The following is an 18,262-nucleotide window of genomic DNA, read 5'->3' on the forward strand; positions in this document are numbered from 1 at the left end:
ACTTTGTCAACTACTTACCTTTTGATGTTTATTTGTTATTCATACAATGGGAATTCCGATCTTTAACCTATTGAAATAAGAATTAAAATCGTTTGAATTATTAGTTTTTCAGGTAGTTAATACGAGTAGAATAGATTTGTTTGAAGTATGTAATTTTGAAATTGGTTTCGAGGGGTTTTGTTGCTTTGTACACTGTTATAGATAATAGATATGCTTGTATTGTATTTGGGGTAATATAATTGAATTAAACTAGTGGTTTGGCTCAAACTTAAAGCTCACTTTTCGAATGTGAGAACAATCACGTCTTCAGCTTGACACAGGCGACTCTTGTAGAATACCATGGTGCCATCATACTGTGCAGTACTGTACAATGCAGTTTCGTGGGCTATTAAGAATTCGTATCATTTGAATTATATTTAACTAACTACTGCCTCCAAACTTGTCCAGGGTTACTGATTCCATCAAAACTAAGTTTAATTTGCTATACTCCGCACGTACGTTTCTCTCCGAAACCGGAGCATCATCAGAAGACGTTGACTTTACAATGAATAATTGTTAATTGTTAAGCATTGTAAAGTCAACATCTCCTGATGATGCTCCGTGAGAAACGTGCGTAGAGGGTATATTGCCGAAGATCTGTTTGCTGTGGAGTATAAGGATTGAAGAAATTATAAATTACACCACACAGATTCTCCTGCTTTTCGCGGAGTATAGCAAATTAAGCTTAGTTTTGATAATATATCATGGATTTCCGCAAAGTAACGCCTGCTTCTATCCAATATTTACTGATTCCACCCATATTAATTTCCACGCAAGCGCGTTCTAACTTAGACCTCACCATTGCTTTTCATCAAGCATTACAGTCGTCAAGCTCAAGTCAGTATTAAAAAAACATAATTGAACGAAAGCCTTTCACCCGTTTAAACAGTGCCAACCCTACGGAAAAGGCGTTCTAACATCCCTACTTCCCTATCCCTATCCCTATCCCTACTAATATTATAAATGTCAATGTAAGTTAGTTTGTTACGCTTTTACGCAAAAACTACTCAACCGATCCTCATGAAACTTTGTACACATATTCTTGGAAGTGTTAGAAGTAATATAGGATACTTTTTATACCAACATTAAGCTCGGTCCCTTTTTGAGAGTGGATAAAAGTGCTTGACGATTTTACACGATAACTCCGACAAATTATAACCGATTTTAATAAATATTTTTGTACTATAGAGGTTATAGTATGTGTTTTATTTTGCTAAAACTGTGGTTGGAGATAGAGCACAGAACTCCTCAGCGGACAGCAGCAAACCCCTCATTTAAGGCTTAGCGATAATGAATACTTTAAATTTTTTTGGAACTACAACTCTATTTAATGTCACATCTAAAAACAAAATTAAACGCAGATGAAGTCGCGGGCAACAACTTGTAATAATTTAACATCTCAGTTAAACAGTCAACACTTACAGTGTAATATTACAGAGTTATTTTATACGATTTGTAACTTGATCGCGCGGCGAGGAGTAGCTGAGTGTGTACAATGTACATGTTATGAACTAGTCACAGAGATTAATAAACTAGCAAGTATGGCGACCTCTTTAGCGCAGTGGTTAAACTATATGGATTTATAAGTCGGAGGTATGTATACTTACTGTAATGGAGTATTTCGTAAGTCCAAATTCGAAATTCATTTATTTCAAGTAGGCCTAATATAAGCACTTTTGAAATAGCAAGTATGTCTGTTTGTAATGACTCACCCCCGATTCAGAAGGCAGATTCTACCGAGAAGAAGCCGGCAAGAAACTCAGCAGTTGCTCTTTTCCAACATAATATTACAATTTAACATTCATCGTTATATCTTGTGTGAGATGTCCATGATAGCATATGTACGTTTAAACTGGTATTTTTATAGTTATTATGTGAATGCAGTATGTATGTTCATGTAAGAATGTTATGTCCGTGTGGTGACGGAAGATCAGAATACAGCTGTCACCAACCCGCCTCTTCCTGCGGGCGTCGTACGAGGCGATTAAGAGAATATAAGTGCTCTGCTCTTGTGTACAACCTAACCCTTAAGTCTGTGCTTTTTTTTTCCCGTATCGGTATCGTTAGGAAACCTGCATAACTGAGAGATTTTGTTTTTTTTTTTTTTACTAAAACCGCCAAAGTAATCGTAGCTTGTGTTATGGGTACTAAGATAGCTGATGAATACAATACACATAAATACTCATATCAAGATAAACACGCAGACACTGAAACTAATTCACGTTCATCACACAAACATTTTCCAGTTGTGCGGATCGAACCCACGGCCTTTTACTAAGAAAGCAGGGTCACTGTCCACTGCGCCAGCCGGCCGTCAATTCTCTATAATGTTCTCAAAGGCGTGAGGAGTCCATCAATCCGCACTGGGCCAGCGGGTTGGACTACAGCCCAAACCCTTGGGCTGCCCGATGCCCTGTGCCGGAAGTAGGTTGATAATGAAGAACGATATATAAATTCAGTACTCTGGTCTGAAATTCAGAAATTTTGAATTCCGAAATAGACGCCGCCGGCGATCGTACCTGAGATCTCCCACTAATAAGACAGAGCTCACCACTGCGTCAGAGAGGCTGTCATACTCAAAATAACTCGCCTTTAACGACGACCGTATGCACTCACCCTAAGTTTTAATAGAAAGCGACAAGTTATTTTCGTTCTTCTGAACGGGAATCCATTCTTTACCGTCGTTTTGTTATTTGTGCATTTTTTTTTATATTATTATTGTATCGCCATAGTTATGTCAAAGTGTTTGTAACGGAACTGGCCTTTGTGGGTTATTTAATCCAGTTTTTGTGACATTCTTTTGTATCTATACTTTTTATTTTTATTTATAGAAAAAAAACTGTTTTCTATAGTTATGGTGTCACGGTATTCCGTGTCGTGTATAGTCATAAGTCAATCATTTTTCGTTTATAGTTGTTTTATTTTACCTAGCGAGTTTTTTTTTTGTGACGATTATTATTTCATGTTAATATATTATAACCGGGATCGATATCTTAACGTGCTTTCAGAGACACATATTTATTTTATTTTATTTAACTCTTTATTTGTACACCACTATAAAGTTAGGAAATAAAAGAGGAATAGAAATACAAAGACGGAAATATAATACATAAGACGGCTTATCCCTTAGTAGCGATCTCTGCCAGTCAACCTTACGATTAGGAAAATATGAGCGAGAGCGGTCAGCAGTGGCGTGCACTTCATACATGCACAAAAGCACTGCATACCTTAAAATTGAAATATAGCCCGTATAAGAGGAGGATTTTTCCATTTTATGCAATTTTCCTGCTGTATGCATACCCTGGTAAGAAACCCAGTGCACGCCACTGGCGGTCAGGTGGTGTACAATTATAATAAACCCTACATTAAATACTAACTCAATGCTGGTACTCAAAATTCTTAAAAGCAAAACCCGAACCCAACTATTCTTGGTCAGACCCGGGAATTGGACCCTGGAGCTCGTGAGCCTCCAACTACGGTTCAACTTCGTTGCTATAGTGACCCACGCCGCGATTCTTTCATACGAACGTTACAAAGAACCGAAGACGGCCGATTGGCGCTTGCAGCGATCCTGCTTTCTGAGTCCAAGGCCGTGGGTTCGATTCCCACAACTGGAAAATGTTCGTGTGATGAGCATGAATGTTTTTCAGTGTCTGGGTGTTTATATGTATATTCTAAGTATTTATGTATTTTTTTTATAAAAATATTCAACAGTCATCTTAGTACCCATAAAACAAGCTACGCTTACTTTGGGGCTAGATGGCGATGTGTGTATTGTCGTAATATATTTATTATTATTATTATTTATTAAAGAAAACAAGGATTTGCATCTTTTAAAATACAGTTCTTGTTATTCAAGTTAAACTAACGAGATAGCCGGGAAGTGGTAAAAAGCGATTAAAGGTTCAATTTGTTTGCGACACAAAAACACAGCACCTGTCGCCTGCGATAAACGTGTCTCATGCATAGGGAAGACGGAACTTATCGATATCGATGTTTTTCTACATACAATAAAACAAACAGTGGCGGGCATAGAGGGTATGCACAGGGTATGCAGATGATATAAAATGAAGAAAATCTCCAGTACGAGTTATAGGACTACTTATAGGATACTAGGATACTTAAGACTTAAGGATAGGCATTGTAAGATCTATAAAAAAACCTTCCCTTAAGTATATATTACTTATACTGGAGACTTTCTTCATTTTATATTATCTGCATACCCTGTGCATACCCTCTATGCACGCAACTGAAAACAAAGTAGGTTTTCGCGTCTGTCTGTTTATCCTCTAACTTCTAGACCTAGTTTGTTACAATCATTGAGACACTTACTTGGTTATATGGTCTATGCATTCTAGCTAAATAGGTACCAAATTTTAACACATACGCTTTTGCGGTAGAGCTGGGTAATGATAACAAATTAACTAAAAATAAAAACACTTTCACCTTTTTAATATCACCAGTTACCCGCCCTGGCTTCGCTCGGGTATACGGGTAACTTTCGCATGTATAATAAGTAACTACTAGCTGTTGCCCGCTTCATCCGCTCTTTTAGAAATCCCGTGAAAATCGTACATTTTTCCGGTAGGAAAAGAAGTGTATGTGATCTAGGGTACCTATAATACGTTCAGTAATTTTGGCGTGCAAGAGTTACAAACATCCATCCGTCTATCCATTCGTCCATCCAGTGGCGTGCATAGAGGGTATACACAGGGTATGTAGATGATATAAAATCTCCAGTCCGAGTTATAAAAAACGTAATAGTTATTAAGACTACCCTTAAGTATTTAGAACTCGTACTCGAGAATTTCTTCGTTTTATATCATTTGCATAAGCTGTGCATACCTTCAATGCACGCCACTGTGTCCATCCATATAAACTTTTGCATTTATAACATCGAGAGGATAGCATAGGTAGTAAGATTACAACGATAAAGATTTTTTTGTTTATTTATAGTATTGTTTAATGCATAAATACGTTATATCATCTTAGTCTATTGTCGTGGAGAAGGATTCAAATTCATTTTATCTATTCAACATCCACAATTTGTCCCCGTCAAATAATCGTTTAACAAAATAAGTCCATCGATCACACACGTCGCTACGTCACTAGCCACTTTATCATTTCGAGTTTCCGTGTGCAAATGTGAGTCAGCGAGAACGTGAAAACCTTGCCTTTTTAAATTTGAAACTAAAACTTTATTTCGTTTTCGGCTATTAATATTATAGTTTTAGGCAACTGAATAATAGAATTGGAAAAATACGAAACCTACTTGCGCGTGTTATTATCACGTTGTTAAAAATTAGCAGTGTGAAAAATGTGTCTTAAATTGTAGTTCAATATATCGACTCAGTTGCATGGATCCTGGCCACGACGGGACTGCGGAGGTACGAGTTTTTTTTTAATATATACTACGACAACGCACACTTCGCCATCTAGCCCCAAAGTAAGCGTAGTATTATGGGTACTGAGATGACTGATGGATATTTTTTTGAATAATATACATAAATACTTATAATATACATATAAACATCCAGACACTGAAAAACATTCATGCTCATCACACAGACATTTTCCAGTTGTGGGAATCGAACCCACGGCCTTGGACTCAGAAAGCAGGGTCGCTGAAAACTGCGCCAATCGGCTGTCGTTGTTAAGTTGAATGTCACGGGCAGAATCTGACTACCCGCTTTCGTGATCATTTTGTTTGTGTTTCACGAATTGTTCGACACTACACTGACAACGTCACTTTTAAATTGAGAAGCGGTACCATGCTTTTTTGGTTTGCATAATTCTACCAGTGGATTCCAAACACTTGCTATTTTAAAACCGTCCTTACGATTGAAGTTTTTCTGCTTCGGAATTTCAATCGTTTCACGAACTAGTCTTGGAATATAGTGACGGTCGGTGGAGAGAACTTTAGGGTCATGTAGCTATATCCAGTCTTCAAAAATGTGTGTTAACTTTTGTCATTATAGTATTGTTAAAGCAACCTATATATATTGAAAAATGTTATGTGATGTTACCATATCTTATTGAAAAATGTTAATATTCCGCAGATGAGTACTTTGCTGATACTTTAGGCCTAAATGAAATTCATTATAATAATATAGCATCGGACATAAAATTTACATGTAATTTAATTAATTGAATTGAATATGATTTTAATGTTTTTATAGCCTAACGGGCTACAACATTGTTCTGTATAATTTTTGTAACATCTATAATTTCACATGTTTTTTGCAAATAAATGGTTATGATTATGATAGGTTTGTTTGGATGCGCTTATCTCTGGAACAAACAGTCTCATTTCTTTTTTTAGCCCCCGGCGCAAAACGACGGGCTGTTATAAGATTGACGAGTTTGTGTTTTTGTGTGTATCTAATATCATGCCACAGAAAGAATTCTGTGGCATGTCATTTCCCGAACGGATGGACCGATGTTAATCTTTTTTTTTAAAGGTGTATAAGTCGGGAGTTTTCTTAGCTGCGTTTGGTAGAAATCGGTCCAAGATGGCCGCTGCCACAAAATGGCGTACTTATTACATAATATTTTTCATAACTCCCTCAATATTATAACTCGTTGACGAAGAATCATTTCAAAGTCAAGACACTTCGAATAGGTAAGTTATAAAAGCGAAATATACTCAAGACAATGAACATAAATTACTCTGGTAATACGAAGCATAGACAATGAGAATAAACAATGTTCCTTACTACGCAGATAATAAAGTTTATTATACGTAATTAATTTATAAGTTTTATTGTTTCAAAGTGAAGGTTACAAAGGTTTTATATCCGCTCTGGTTGTTTCGCTGATTGCTTAGATACTAGAAGGTCTTTTGGCTGTAAAAAATATAACGGTCTAAAAACTCTGTTTTGCGTGGCAGGTAATTTAAGTAGACTTTTAACTTTTTTATTTCTTGTCTAGTCTTTTCTTGGTTTTACCTGGAAAGTGTTTCATACATTTTTGTTATCGACATTGATTGGCATTAGTGGCGTGCATAGAGGGTATGTATACACAGGGTATGCAGATATAAAAAGAAGAAACGAGTTATAAATACTCAAGGGTAGGCTTTCTATAACTTTTACAATGTCTATCCTTAAGTTTTTATAACTCTACATACCCTGTGCATACCTTCTATGCACGCCACTGGATAGACGATTGGATAGATGGATGGATGTTTGTAACTCTTACACGCAAAAATTACTGAACGTATTATAGGTACCCTAGATCAACACACACGCTTCTTTTTCTACCGGAGAAATGTACGATTTTCACGAGATTTCTAAAAGAGCGGATGAAGTGGGCAACAGGTAGTAGTTATTATACATGCGAAAGTTACCCGTATACCCGAGCGAAGCCAGGGCGGGTAACTGGTTTGCATCACTGTAACATTGAAAAATGGCGAGAGGTTACATGACATTATATCATATAACATTAACCGTTTATGATTTTCATCATTAACTAGGCTCATGAACTGCATGGCGCTACATCCACCTTATTTTAAAGCTCGAATTCGTCTGCCCTTTAACAGCAAGCCGGCGCGGCGAGCTCCCTGGCGCAGCGGTGAGTGCTGTGTTTTTAAACGGGCGGTCTCGGGTTTGATTCCCGGCGGGTTAGTTTGAGAACTTTTAAATTTTCTTTGGTCTGGTCTAGTGGGAGGCTTCGTCCGTGACTAGTTATCACCCTACCGACTCAAACGATTTAGCGTTCCTGTTGTTGGTATGGGTTATATTAACTGCCATAATCCCTTACAGGTTAGCCCGCTACCGTCTTTACCATCAGGTGAAATCGCAGTCTGGAACATCTGCTTGGCCTGTAATTGTTACTAAAACAGTGGCGAATATAATGTGACCTATTGGAGTTATTGCCTCGTTGGTCTAATTGTAAGCATGTTTATCTACGGATCCCTGACCTCTGTGGTAGGGAAACCTGTGTTGCAGCGGGTAGTTCCTTCCAGAGAGTAAGCAAAAGATTAGGTCAGCGCTTAAGATTTTTTTTTACAAACAAACAGAGTTTTGAATCTTCTTCTTCTTTCGCCTGGCTTGACAGAGTTTTACATAAAATAATAATAATTGTGTGTATGTGTGTCCCTCGGAGAGCACATTAAGCCGTCCGCCCCGATTATTATTACTAAGTTGTGACAATAGTTGTTAAAGCCCACCAAGCAGGATTGGAGCAGCGTGGTGGCTCTAAAACCGCCTCTCCTACGAGAGCAGGCTTGTACCGAACGTTAACAGGATGATTAAGTATTATTAGTGTTATATTTATCTTATAGTTACGGACAATTCGTATGCCAGATGGACAAAGGAGCGATTTATAAGCGGTCACTGCTCTGTGCTCGAAACTCAAGCAGTCAGCAGTAAAATTAGCTTCCTATCTAACAAATTACATTACACTGGCAGTTAGCGAATGGCATTAACGAACTTGAAATACTTGGATCTATACATAAATCACAATATCTCAATCGTGTAAAGGACGAACAAAAATCTGTAGGGCTAGCATACGCACCACGGGAAAATTATCACTATCCATTATCTCATCTAGAAAAATAAGGGATTATTATGTCGTGGCAGTATGTTTGGTTAAGCTTAATTGAATAACAAAAGAGAGGCCATAGATCAAACATTCCACAGAAAACAATCAGTACGTACACGTTTGACAGATTTATAGAGCAAAAATAACCTATTCGCTGGCACCTCGGTACTCACTCACGGATTCCCCAGCACTGATGTCACTGCTTCTTGGTAAACGCACCTATTTGCAACAAAGATTATTTCTATTCTCGTAGATGTGACACCGCATAATTTACAATGTTTGGTTTTTTATCTGTTTGAATAATTTATAATGTTTGATTTTTTATCTGTTCGAAAAAAGGTGTTCTCAGCGGTGGCGTTGTCACGCTTTGTTGACTGAATAGTATACATAGATAAGTTCTATTTTTGTAGATGTGTCATGCGACACATATCGTTTCGTATCTTTCGGTTTTTATCTGCTAAAAAAGGTGTTTAGAGTTTGCTTAGTGGATAGCCATTTATATATGTTAATATGATATGTGCATATGATAGATAGTTAATTGAATAATGACTTACTGAAGACATAAAAATCTGTATAAGAGGTGTATTTTAGAATTGAAACTAACGTGAGTAATGTTTTAATCGTGTGATAGACAGTAAGAAAGGGTCACAGTTTTATTCAACAATTTATTTGCTACCTATATATGTATAGTTTCAATGTCGGCCAATTTTTCGATACATCGAAATGGTTTTGTTTTTAAAAACGTCTAAAATTGTTTGAATTTCTTTTTTGTATCTTAGTTTATGCTTTTTTAAGTATTTCCTAGGCTATTTTCACGCTCAATTTCAATAAATGAGTTGTCATAGGCCAGTTTGGGCATCAAAGAATTAGTAATGGCAGATATGAATGAATGAATGAATGACTTTGTTAAAATGGCGGTAAAGCGTAAATTCACAGCTTGCATAGGCACAATTTAGACAATAAATTGCACCTAATCTATGTCAAGTATCTATTTCAATCCGCACGGCGAAATGTCAAGAACAAGTTGATTATAAATTCAAACGATCTTATATATTTTAAACGGTTCTTTGTTTAAGAATTATCATCTTCGTTTATGACCTAACTAGCTGTTGCCCGCGGCTTCGTCTTCGTTTGGTTTTTGTTTTTTGATGTGGCATTACTTTTAGTTGTAGATCTAAAAAAAATTAAAATATTCAGTATCGCTAAGCCTTAAATAAGGGGTTTGCTGCTGTCCTCTATATCTAACCACACTATGGGCAAAATTAAACACATATTGTAACCTCTATAGTACAAAAATAATCATTTAAATCGGTTATAATTTGTCGGAGTTATGGTGTAAAATCGGCAAACACTGATCCCCTCTCCCAAAGGAACCGAGCTTAATGTCGGGATAAAAAGTATCCTATATTACTTCTAACACTTCCAAGAATATGTGTACAAAGTTTCATGAGAATCGGTGAGGTAGTTTTTGCGTGAAAGCGGAACAAACAAACTTACATTGACATTTATAATATTATAGTTAGTAGGGTAGTAGGGATAGTAGGGATAGGCATTAAAAACGCACTGCTGGGCACACCACCTTGTTGGTCTACCTAGAAACTCATGTCCACTGGGTGTGGACATGAGCTTCTAGGTTCGATGCTCGGGTCTGATAAAAAGATACACGCTAGATAGATAAACGCTTTATTTCACACAAATAAATCGGAATAAAACACAACTGAGATCCAATAATAAATTTATAAATACATTGGTATGCAAAGGCGGCCTTATTGCTAAAGCAATCTCTTCAAGACAACTCTTGAGGAAAATAACCTATGATTATAACGGTAGCGGCTCGAAATAAATTATATACTGAATACAAACATTTTAAACGTACTTTTATTAATATTTACTAATAAATAATATATAGATATGCATATGTATATTTTTATATATGTGTATATATACAAATATGTATATGTGTACATATATATACTTTAAAGACATTTTTTTTTTGCGATTCGGAGCTTCCCGGAGTGGTCCCGGTTATTATCATTTCATGATCATCATCATATCAACCTACTATAGGACTCGGGTCTCCTCCCACAAAGAGAAGGGGTTAATACAGTTTTGGGGTTAATGCCGAAGTCCTCTGGCCCAGTGCGGATTGGTGAACTCCACATAGCTTTGAGAATATTATGTAGAACTCTCAGGCATGCAGGTTTCCTTACGACGTTTTCCCTCGCCGTCGAAGCAAGTGATATTTTGATTACTTAAAACGCATATAACTAAGAAAGGTTAGAGGTGCGTGCTGGGATTCGAACTCGGCCCTCCGAAAGTGCAGTCGAGCTCCTACCCACCGCGCTATCAACGCTTTATCATATAAAAGCTATCATAACCATAGCTATAACGTGGACAAGACTTTGATTTCATTATGTTCGAATCGTAACACACACTACAACGTCAAACGAAGAACTGGCACTACTTGTTTAAAGGTGTATTGTTTGACAGACACGTGACCACGAGACAGATTTTTGACGGCCGACTGGCGCAGTGGGATGCGACCCTGCTTTCTGAGTCCATGGCCGTGGGTTCGATTCCCACTACCGGAACATGCTTGTGTGATGAACAATGAACATGAATGTTTTTCAGTGTCTGGGTGTATTAAGTATTTATGTATATCATACATAAAACTATTCATCAGTCATCTAACAGTACCCATAACACAAGCTACGCTTACTTTGGGGCTAGATGGCGATGTGTGCATTTTCGTAGTATATTTATTATTATTATTTTTTCTATCATTTATTCTTTTTAATTTTTTTTTTAATTCTTAACAATGCTTAAAAAAAATGAAAAACTCTATTAAAAGGCTTCGATAGGTCGCTAAAAGGTCGAAGCTTTTCGCGAGAAGACCATTGACTGAAACGACGATCGGAACAATAACTGTCGACTCAACATTCCACATAGCGGTAATCGATTTGGCATCTTAGTACCCATACCACAAGCTACGCTTACTTTGGGGCTAGATGGCGATATGTGTATTGTTGTAGTATATTTATTTATTTATTTATTTAATCTAATTATTATTAATATTATTAGAATGCATAGTAATAAAAAAAATTAATGCCGTTAAAAGCCCTATACAATCTACGTCATAAGTATTTACGTATCACGCTTAACCGCCATTGTGTCATCCAATAAAAAAATATAATTAACTACCGTGATAGATCATCCGTCCGGGAAAATTGCTTTTCACGAAAGAAAGAAAGAAACATATTAAAGAAGAAAAACATTTCGTGTAGGCATGAGGAGATGAAAAACTATACCCGTTACTATTGTTAAATGGATAATGCGAGTTATTTGCAGTATATACACGTAAGCTCGGCCCTCAAAAGCTGCGGAATTGGGTCCGAAATTATCTTTTATCTTTCAGTGCATTAATAAGTTGCAGTTGTTGAGTTTTCTTTACATATAAAAAAATTGGAGTGTCTGTTTGTCATATTGAAAAAACCGTCTTTAATATTGAAAACACCAAAATATATTGGCTCCAAAATGGCTAGACCGATTTTGACGGGGCTTTTATTGGCAGGTAGCTGATGTAAGAAGAAGTAACTAAGGCTGCGTTTATTTTATAAAAATTAAGGACACCTAAACAAAACTTAATTTAAAAACTACACTACGTGAAGCAAAACTTTGCACCCATTTTTACGAAAATTGCGCGGACGGAGGAGTATGAAATTTCCCATCCTTATGGTTTAAGGCATTTTTTGTAATTATGCATAAAAGTACATTAAATAAATAAAACAAAATTACACACACCAACATGTACTTTACACACACACAAATATACATACTCTTTTTAAGTAAATAGATAAATAAACTACGATAATAGGAACACACATCGGCATCTAGCTCCAAAGTAAGCGTAGCTTTTGTTAAGGGTACTAAGAAAGCTGAATATTTTTATGAATATAATACACATAAACACTTATAATAAACAGATAGATACCCCGGCACTTAAAAACATCCATGTTCATCACACAAACATTTTCCAGTTGTTTTTATAAGATACTAGCGGTCCCTCGCGATTTCTTCTGCTTATCAGTCAACCTTAAAAGATAGACATATGTTGTCGCGGATTTTTTTTTAGAACTTTTAAAGGGGTACAACTTTGTGATACATGATTTAACGAAACTTTAACCGTTTGTGCAGCGCACGCGGCGGAAGCTTTGAAAAGGAAAAAAAAACCCCGATTTTGAACCATTCTTCATTGGTCATATGCTCCTATTGGTCTTAATGTGATGATATATAGCCTTTCTAGATAAATGGGCTATCCAGTAGTTTCTGAGATCATCGCGCTCAAGTAAACAGACTCTTCAGATTTAAATATTAGTAGCAGACGAAATTAATCTTTTATCTAAAGATTATATTATTGGATTAGAATGATTTTTAACTTGGGGCGCCATTATAAATTAGTAACCAACAAACACACACTAAATTACAATCTCCAATCTTAAACCTAGCGTGCCGATCCGTCGCGAATAGGCGAACTGTCATGCCATCCGCAATTCTATCCGTCCGTAAAGTCGGTAATAGCTCACGAGCACCGTGGGAACTGGGTATAGCGTTTATTCTGCAGAATACCGTTGTAGCTAGGCTTCACAATACTTTGTCGCAATAAAATCAAGGACTAGGTTTCTATTTAGCCGTTTGCCGGCCAATTGGCGTATTGGGCAGCGACCCTGCTTTCTGAGTCCAAGGCTGTGGATTCGATTTACACAACTGGGAAATGTTTGCGTGATAAACATGAATGTTGTTCAGTGTCTGGTTGTTTATCTGTATATTAAAAGTATTTATGTATCATCAGTCATCTTTCTCTTTTTCTCAGACCCATAACACAAGCTATGTTTACTTTGGGACTAGATGGCGCTGTGTTTTGTCGTTGTATACTTTTTTACGGTTAGAGCTTCTTTTATTTTGACACGCACCACAAGTTTTCGGACTAATGTGTGTTTTAATTTGAGTTAAATATCACTTGATTTAACGGTGAAAAGGAGATATCGTGAGGAAACCTGCATGCCTGAAAGTTCTCTATAACATTCACAAAGGTGTGTGAAAAAGGGTATGGCAAGTCCATATTATTAGGTCTCAATAATGTCTCTCTATCAGAGATAATAGAGTGAACTCAATAACTATTTGATAGACAAACTAGGTAGTATAGACTGGTATAGATAGTATGGGACTTTCCAAACTTTTTCATTTTCAGCCAATAACATAAACAAAATTTATAGAAAATGACTTAATAAGAATTAAGATATCTCCATTACTGAAGCCGGTATATTACAATAACGTACTTGAGTAATTACTTTATTATTGCCAGTTCGTTTATGAATTTCTTTTTTTAAGCCACTAGTAGACGGCCCAACATGGTTGGTGATGATTTAGCCAACTCTGTTCGGGGCGAAATTGTAACGTTAAAAACCGCTAAAGCCGCGAAAGTCTACACAACGTCTCTCAAATACCGGTAATGGATGTTATATCACGTAACCGCCACGCGATTTGGTGTAAATGTTGCTATAAAAATATAGTTAAACCGATTAGACTGAAAGAGTGTTAGCGGTTACCAGACGGCGAAGCGAAACGTGTTAGATAGCGCATATATTTTGTAAGCTCTGTGTGGTGAGACAACATTAACTTTAAGAATAAGAATAACGATAGGCTTTTCTAAACATAAATGTCTATTGTATAATGTGCATCATGGATTTCAGAAAAAAAAGTCAAATAATCGATTTTTTTCCAACTAAGTTGGTACGTCTGTTAATAGAATTCCGAGCCGACCGGTTTAAGCCACTTAGCCTCAATCTGGATACATTTTATGTGCGTTAACTTTTACATTATTTAACGTTTCATGAATGAGTGTAAACGCATGACCACTTTCATTTCACATATGAATGTATTTTTTATATTCGGGAATAACAACACAATGGTGTATAAGTAAATAACAGGTATTTATGATAAAAGCAAGCGAGGTAAGTAATTAAAGTCGATACACGTAGCTTTCAAAAGTTACTGTTGACGAGATATTTTGATTATTATACTGCTTCAAAGAAGAAGCATACATATACAAAAACAAAGATAATATAAGAGTATAATAAAAAAAAAAACGGATAGGCAGTGCTTTTGTGCCCATATGAAGTGCACCCTACTGCCTGTGCTGTAAAACATTATTAGCCTTAGTATAATAATAATGAATTAATGATAAGACGACGCGGAAGATATTCCGTAAATAAAACATTAACGCATAAAGCAGCTAATGGGTGATTTGCAACTATAATTTAGTTATTAGTTCCTACCGTGTCGTTTAGGTCGTTTTCTAACTCGACCTGCTCACCTTGGTGCTACTAAGAACCGTGCGGTAATCTCCAATGACATCAGAAACAAATTTGTACAAATGCATATTAATATTATAAATATGAAAGTGGAGTCTGTCGGTAGGTTTGTTTTTTATTGGATTTTTACCTAATTTATTTCGGCTTATTTTGCAACCCGAAACTTATAATGTACCCGGGATAAAAAGTGTCCTTTACCCCGTCTCTGGCATGCGAGTTATCTGCCATATTTCGTTACGATTGGAGATTCTATTCTCCTGAATATAAGTCACAAATAAATATACAACGTGTAAATGAAAACCGAAATAATACTTTCCAGGCTTTAGGTACATTATCAGTTGTGTGCAAACCGGGTATGCACAGGGTCACCCGACTATTGACAGGCCTGAGAAGACGGCGTGCAGTGTAGCGTGGGCCTACCAAGTGGATTCGGCTGCAACCAGGCCATTAACGATACTCACTCATGGGTCTGTCGAGTAACAAACAGAGTTTTTAGTGGGTGCAAGAACTAAAACTTGCACCAACTAAAGCGTACCCCTCCGATTCCCCTAACGGAGTGGTACGCTTCAGGCATTTTCTCTGTATAATGGGTATGCACAGGGTATCCACTAAGCGGGCAGATAATAATATATAAAATGAAAAAATCTCCAGTACGAGTTATAAAAACTTAAGGATAGGCTTTGAAGAGTTATGAAAACCTTACCCTTAAGTTTTTATAACTCATACTGGATACCCTCTATGCACGTCACTGTACATTATGTAATGTCACTGAGACCTATCTGTGAAACCGAAACCTAATAGTTTTTTTAAGTAAACTACCGCCATAGTTTTTCCTGAAAGAAATCAAATACAGCTCTAACATCACATGCGAAATTAAAACATGTGACCCCTGGCACTTTATTAAGTACGCGTCGCGCAGCGTAGGTACTATGCGCGTGTCGGTCTTTTATCTTCAATAGGGTTGTCATAAGTAAAAACAAAGAATGTTCCGAATTCGTACTTCGAAAAATATGCTTATTTTTGGTTTAATATGTTTACAGGGTGATTCCTTATAAAATATACTTATGCATTCTTCAATATTATTTCGTAATTTTGCTACACGTTGTATATAAGGGCTCCTGGATAGAATCTCTATAGAGTAAGTACCTTGTTCATCCTCGTCTATGGGTGCTAAAAAATAAATTAAAAAATAGAAACAGAGACACGGATTCTTTAAGAACTCATTGGATAGAAAGTCGCACTATACACTGTTGTCCATAACTGATAGCTTTGTAGGTAATTTCCAAGATCGTATCTTAAATCTTAATTTGTACTTACCGTTAAATAAACAAAAGAGGATTCAAAAACAACATTGACAGTAACAAATAGTAAGCAATAAAATTAATGTGTACTACACTAAAATGTCTTTGAAGAGCCAACCGCCAAATATCCCATTACCATCTCTAAGTTTACCGTCGTTAGGTTCAAAATGCAATAGAAAACTTTATGTCACCCCTGACATGAGAAAACGTCAAATGTCATTCTAGACTTTACAGCACTCGAAATAAAGGTTATTTTATATCTGTATCTAAGATCTACCCCAAAGCTTAGCGCACGATTAATGTAACAGAAGGGTTCCGTAGTTTATGAGATAAGCAACCCTCAAATCCTTAAAAGGTGAAATCTTATAGGATGATTTTTAGCCGATTTTTTTAAAATCTGCACCAAAAGCTAAGCTCACCATGAACTCTAAAATAAAATTCAATATTTATAATTCATTTAGTTATTTCAAGTAGACTTAACCTATAAACAGTTTTAGAAGGACAAGTCTGTCTGTTTGTAGTGACTCTACCACCGGTTCGGAAAGCAGTTTCAAAAAAAGTCAGCAGTTGCTCTTTTCCCAACTCCCATGTGAAAAAATTATCAAGATGTGGTAGTAATTTCGGACTATTCTGGACTCCATTCTCTCCGATTAATTTCTGGCTACTATTACAATTAACCTCCGATTCGAAGTGTCTTCGGGAACCTGGGACTGACAACCTGTCTTATCATATTCATCATCAGATTATTCCAAATGCTCGAACCATAAAACGTAACAACATATTACAGAAATTAAGCTACGATAATAAATGTTTGTGTAAAGCAGTCGACAGATTAACTTGAAATTGCAACACAGTGTTACCTATTTATTTAAGAGAGTTCTTACATATTAAGTTCCAATGCGAGCAAGAATTTAATTAAAACCAGATTTTAGTCTTCATCAACATTGATTCACTGCTTTTCGCTTCTGTTTTTTATATTGAAAAAATAACTACATTTCGCTTAAGGGCTTCGCTCATGTGCCCTAATGTGACTTATATTCTCTATTTCAGCACTAGTCTGGTAATGTGTATTATATAGATGAACATACCTGCTACGGGCGACAGTTTCCGCATAACGCACCATCGCGATTTCCACTGGAACAAAAATTTAAATGAGATTTTACAGAGCTATAATTTACAGACCAAGCACTTGGGTCCACCTGATAGTAAGAGGAAAATAAATAAATATAATACGACAATACACGAATCGCCATCTGGCCTAAAGTAAGCGTAGCTTGTGTTATGGAAATTCAGATGGCTGATGAATATTTTTATGAATGATATATATAAACGCCAGTTGTGGGAATCGAAGCCACGGCCCTGAACACAGAAAGCAGTCCACAGAAAACTGCGCCAACCGGCTGACCAAATCATATAAATAGAGCAACAATTCGCAGGGCATGCACGAATCAAGTTCTATAAAATGCCAGTTAACCTGAGTAAGTGTTAAGCCTCATGAGCTTTTCTTCATAGTAATAATTAAGAGACCAAGCAGATGGCCTTTCTGATGGTAAGTGGAAAACCACCGCCTATAAACAGATCAAAACTTCGCAGGGCATGCGAGGTACACGTCCTACAAAGTGCAACCCTGTGTCCATGAAGAAGAGGATCAGGTGTTAAGCCACAAGTGCCTGTAATCACACCTAAAACACGCGATTGAAATAAGCAAGACTTATTAGTACTTCGTAGGTCAAGATCTAGGAACAAGGGATCCAGTTAGGTAGGTCCAATTTCGAGGAGGTGAACCGCCGAATCTTACTCGGATGGGCAGCGTTCCGGAAACTTCGAGATTAACAAAAAAAAAAACATTAATTTCAAGAAGGCCTAATTTATAAGCTTTTGAACTTTTAAAACGTCAAGTCATTCTGTTTGTAGTGACTCTACCGCCGGTTCGGAAGGCAGATTCCACTGAGAAGAGCCGGCAAGAAACTCAGAATCGTCCAAAATCCCTCAGTGCCTGAAGACCAAAGT

The 18,262-nt window shown here is 36.7% G+C and overlaps 1 protein-coding gene across 1 annotated transcript in view; it reads right to left on the reverse strand.

Annotated features, from left to right (window-relative positions):
- The window catches only part of LOC120630843, a 224,764-nt gene that overhangs the window by 122,823 nt on the left and 83,679 nt on the right, over window positions 1-18,262 (reverse strand). Inside the window, exon 3 of the mRNA XM_039900141.1 lies at window positions 17,341-17,386. Within this exon, the coding sequence (XP_039756075.1) occupies window positions 17,341-17,386 (46 nt within the window). The remainder of the gene's footprint in view (window positions 1-17,340; window positions 17,387-18,262) is intronic.

The sequence above is a fragment of the Pararge aegeria genome, chromosome 17, assembly GCF_905163445.1.
Source record: "Pararge aegeria chromosome 17, ilParAegt1.1, whole genome shotgun sequence".
Classification (NCBI taxonomy): Eukaryota; Metazoa; Arthropoda; class Insecta; order Lepidoptera; family Nymphalidae; genus Pararge; species Pararge aegeria.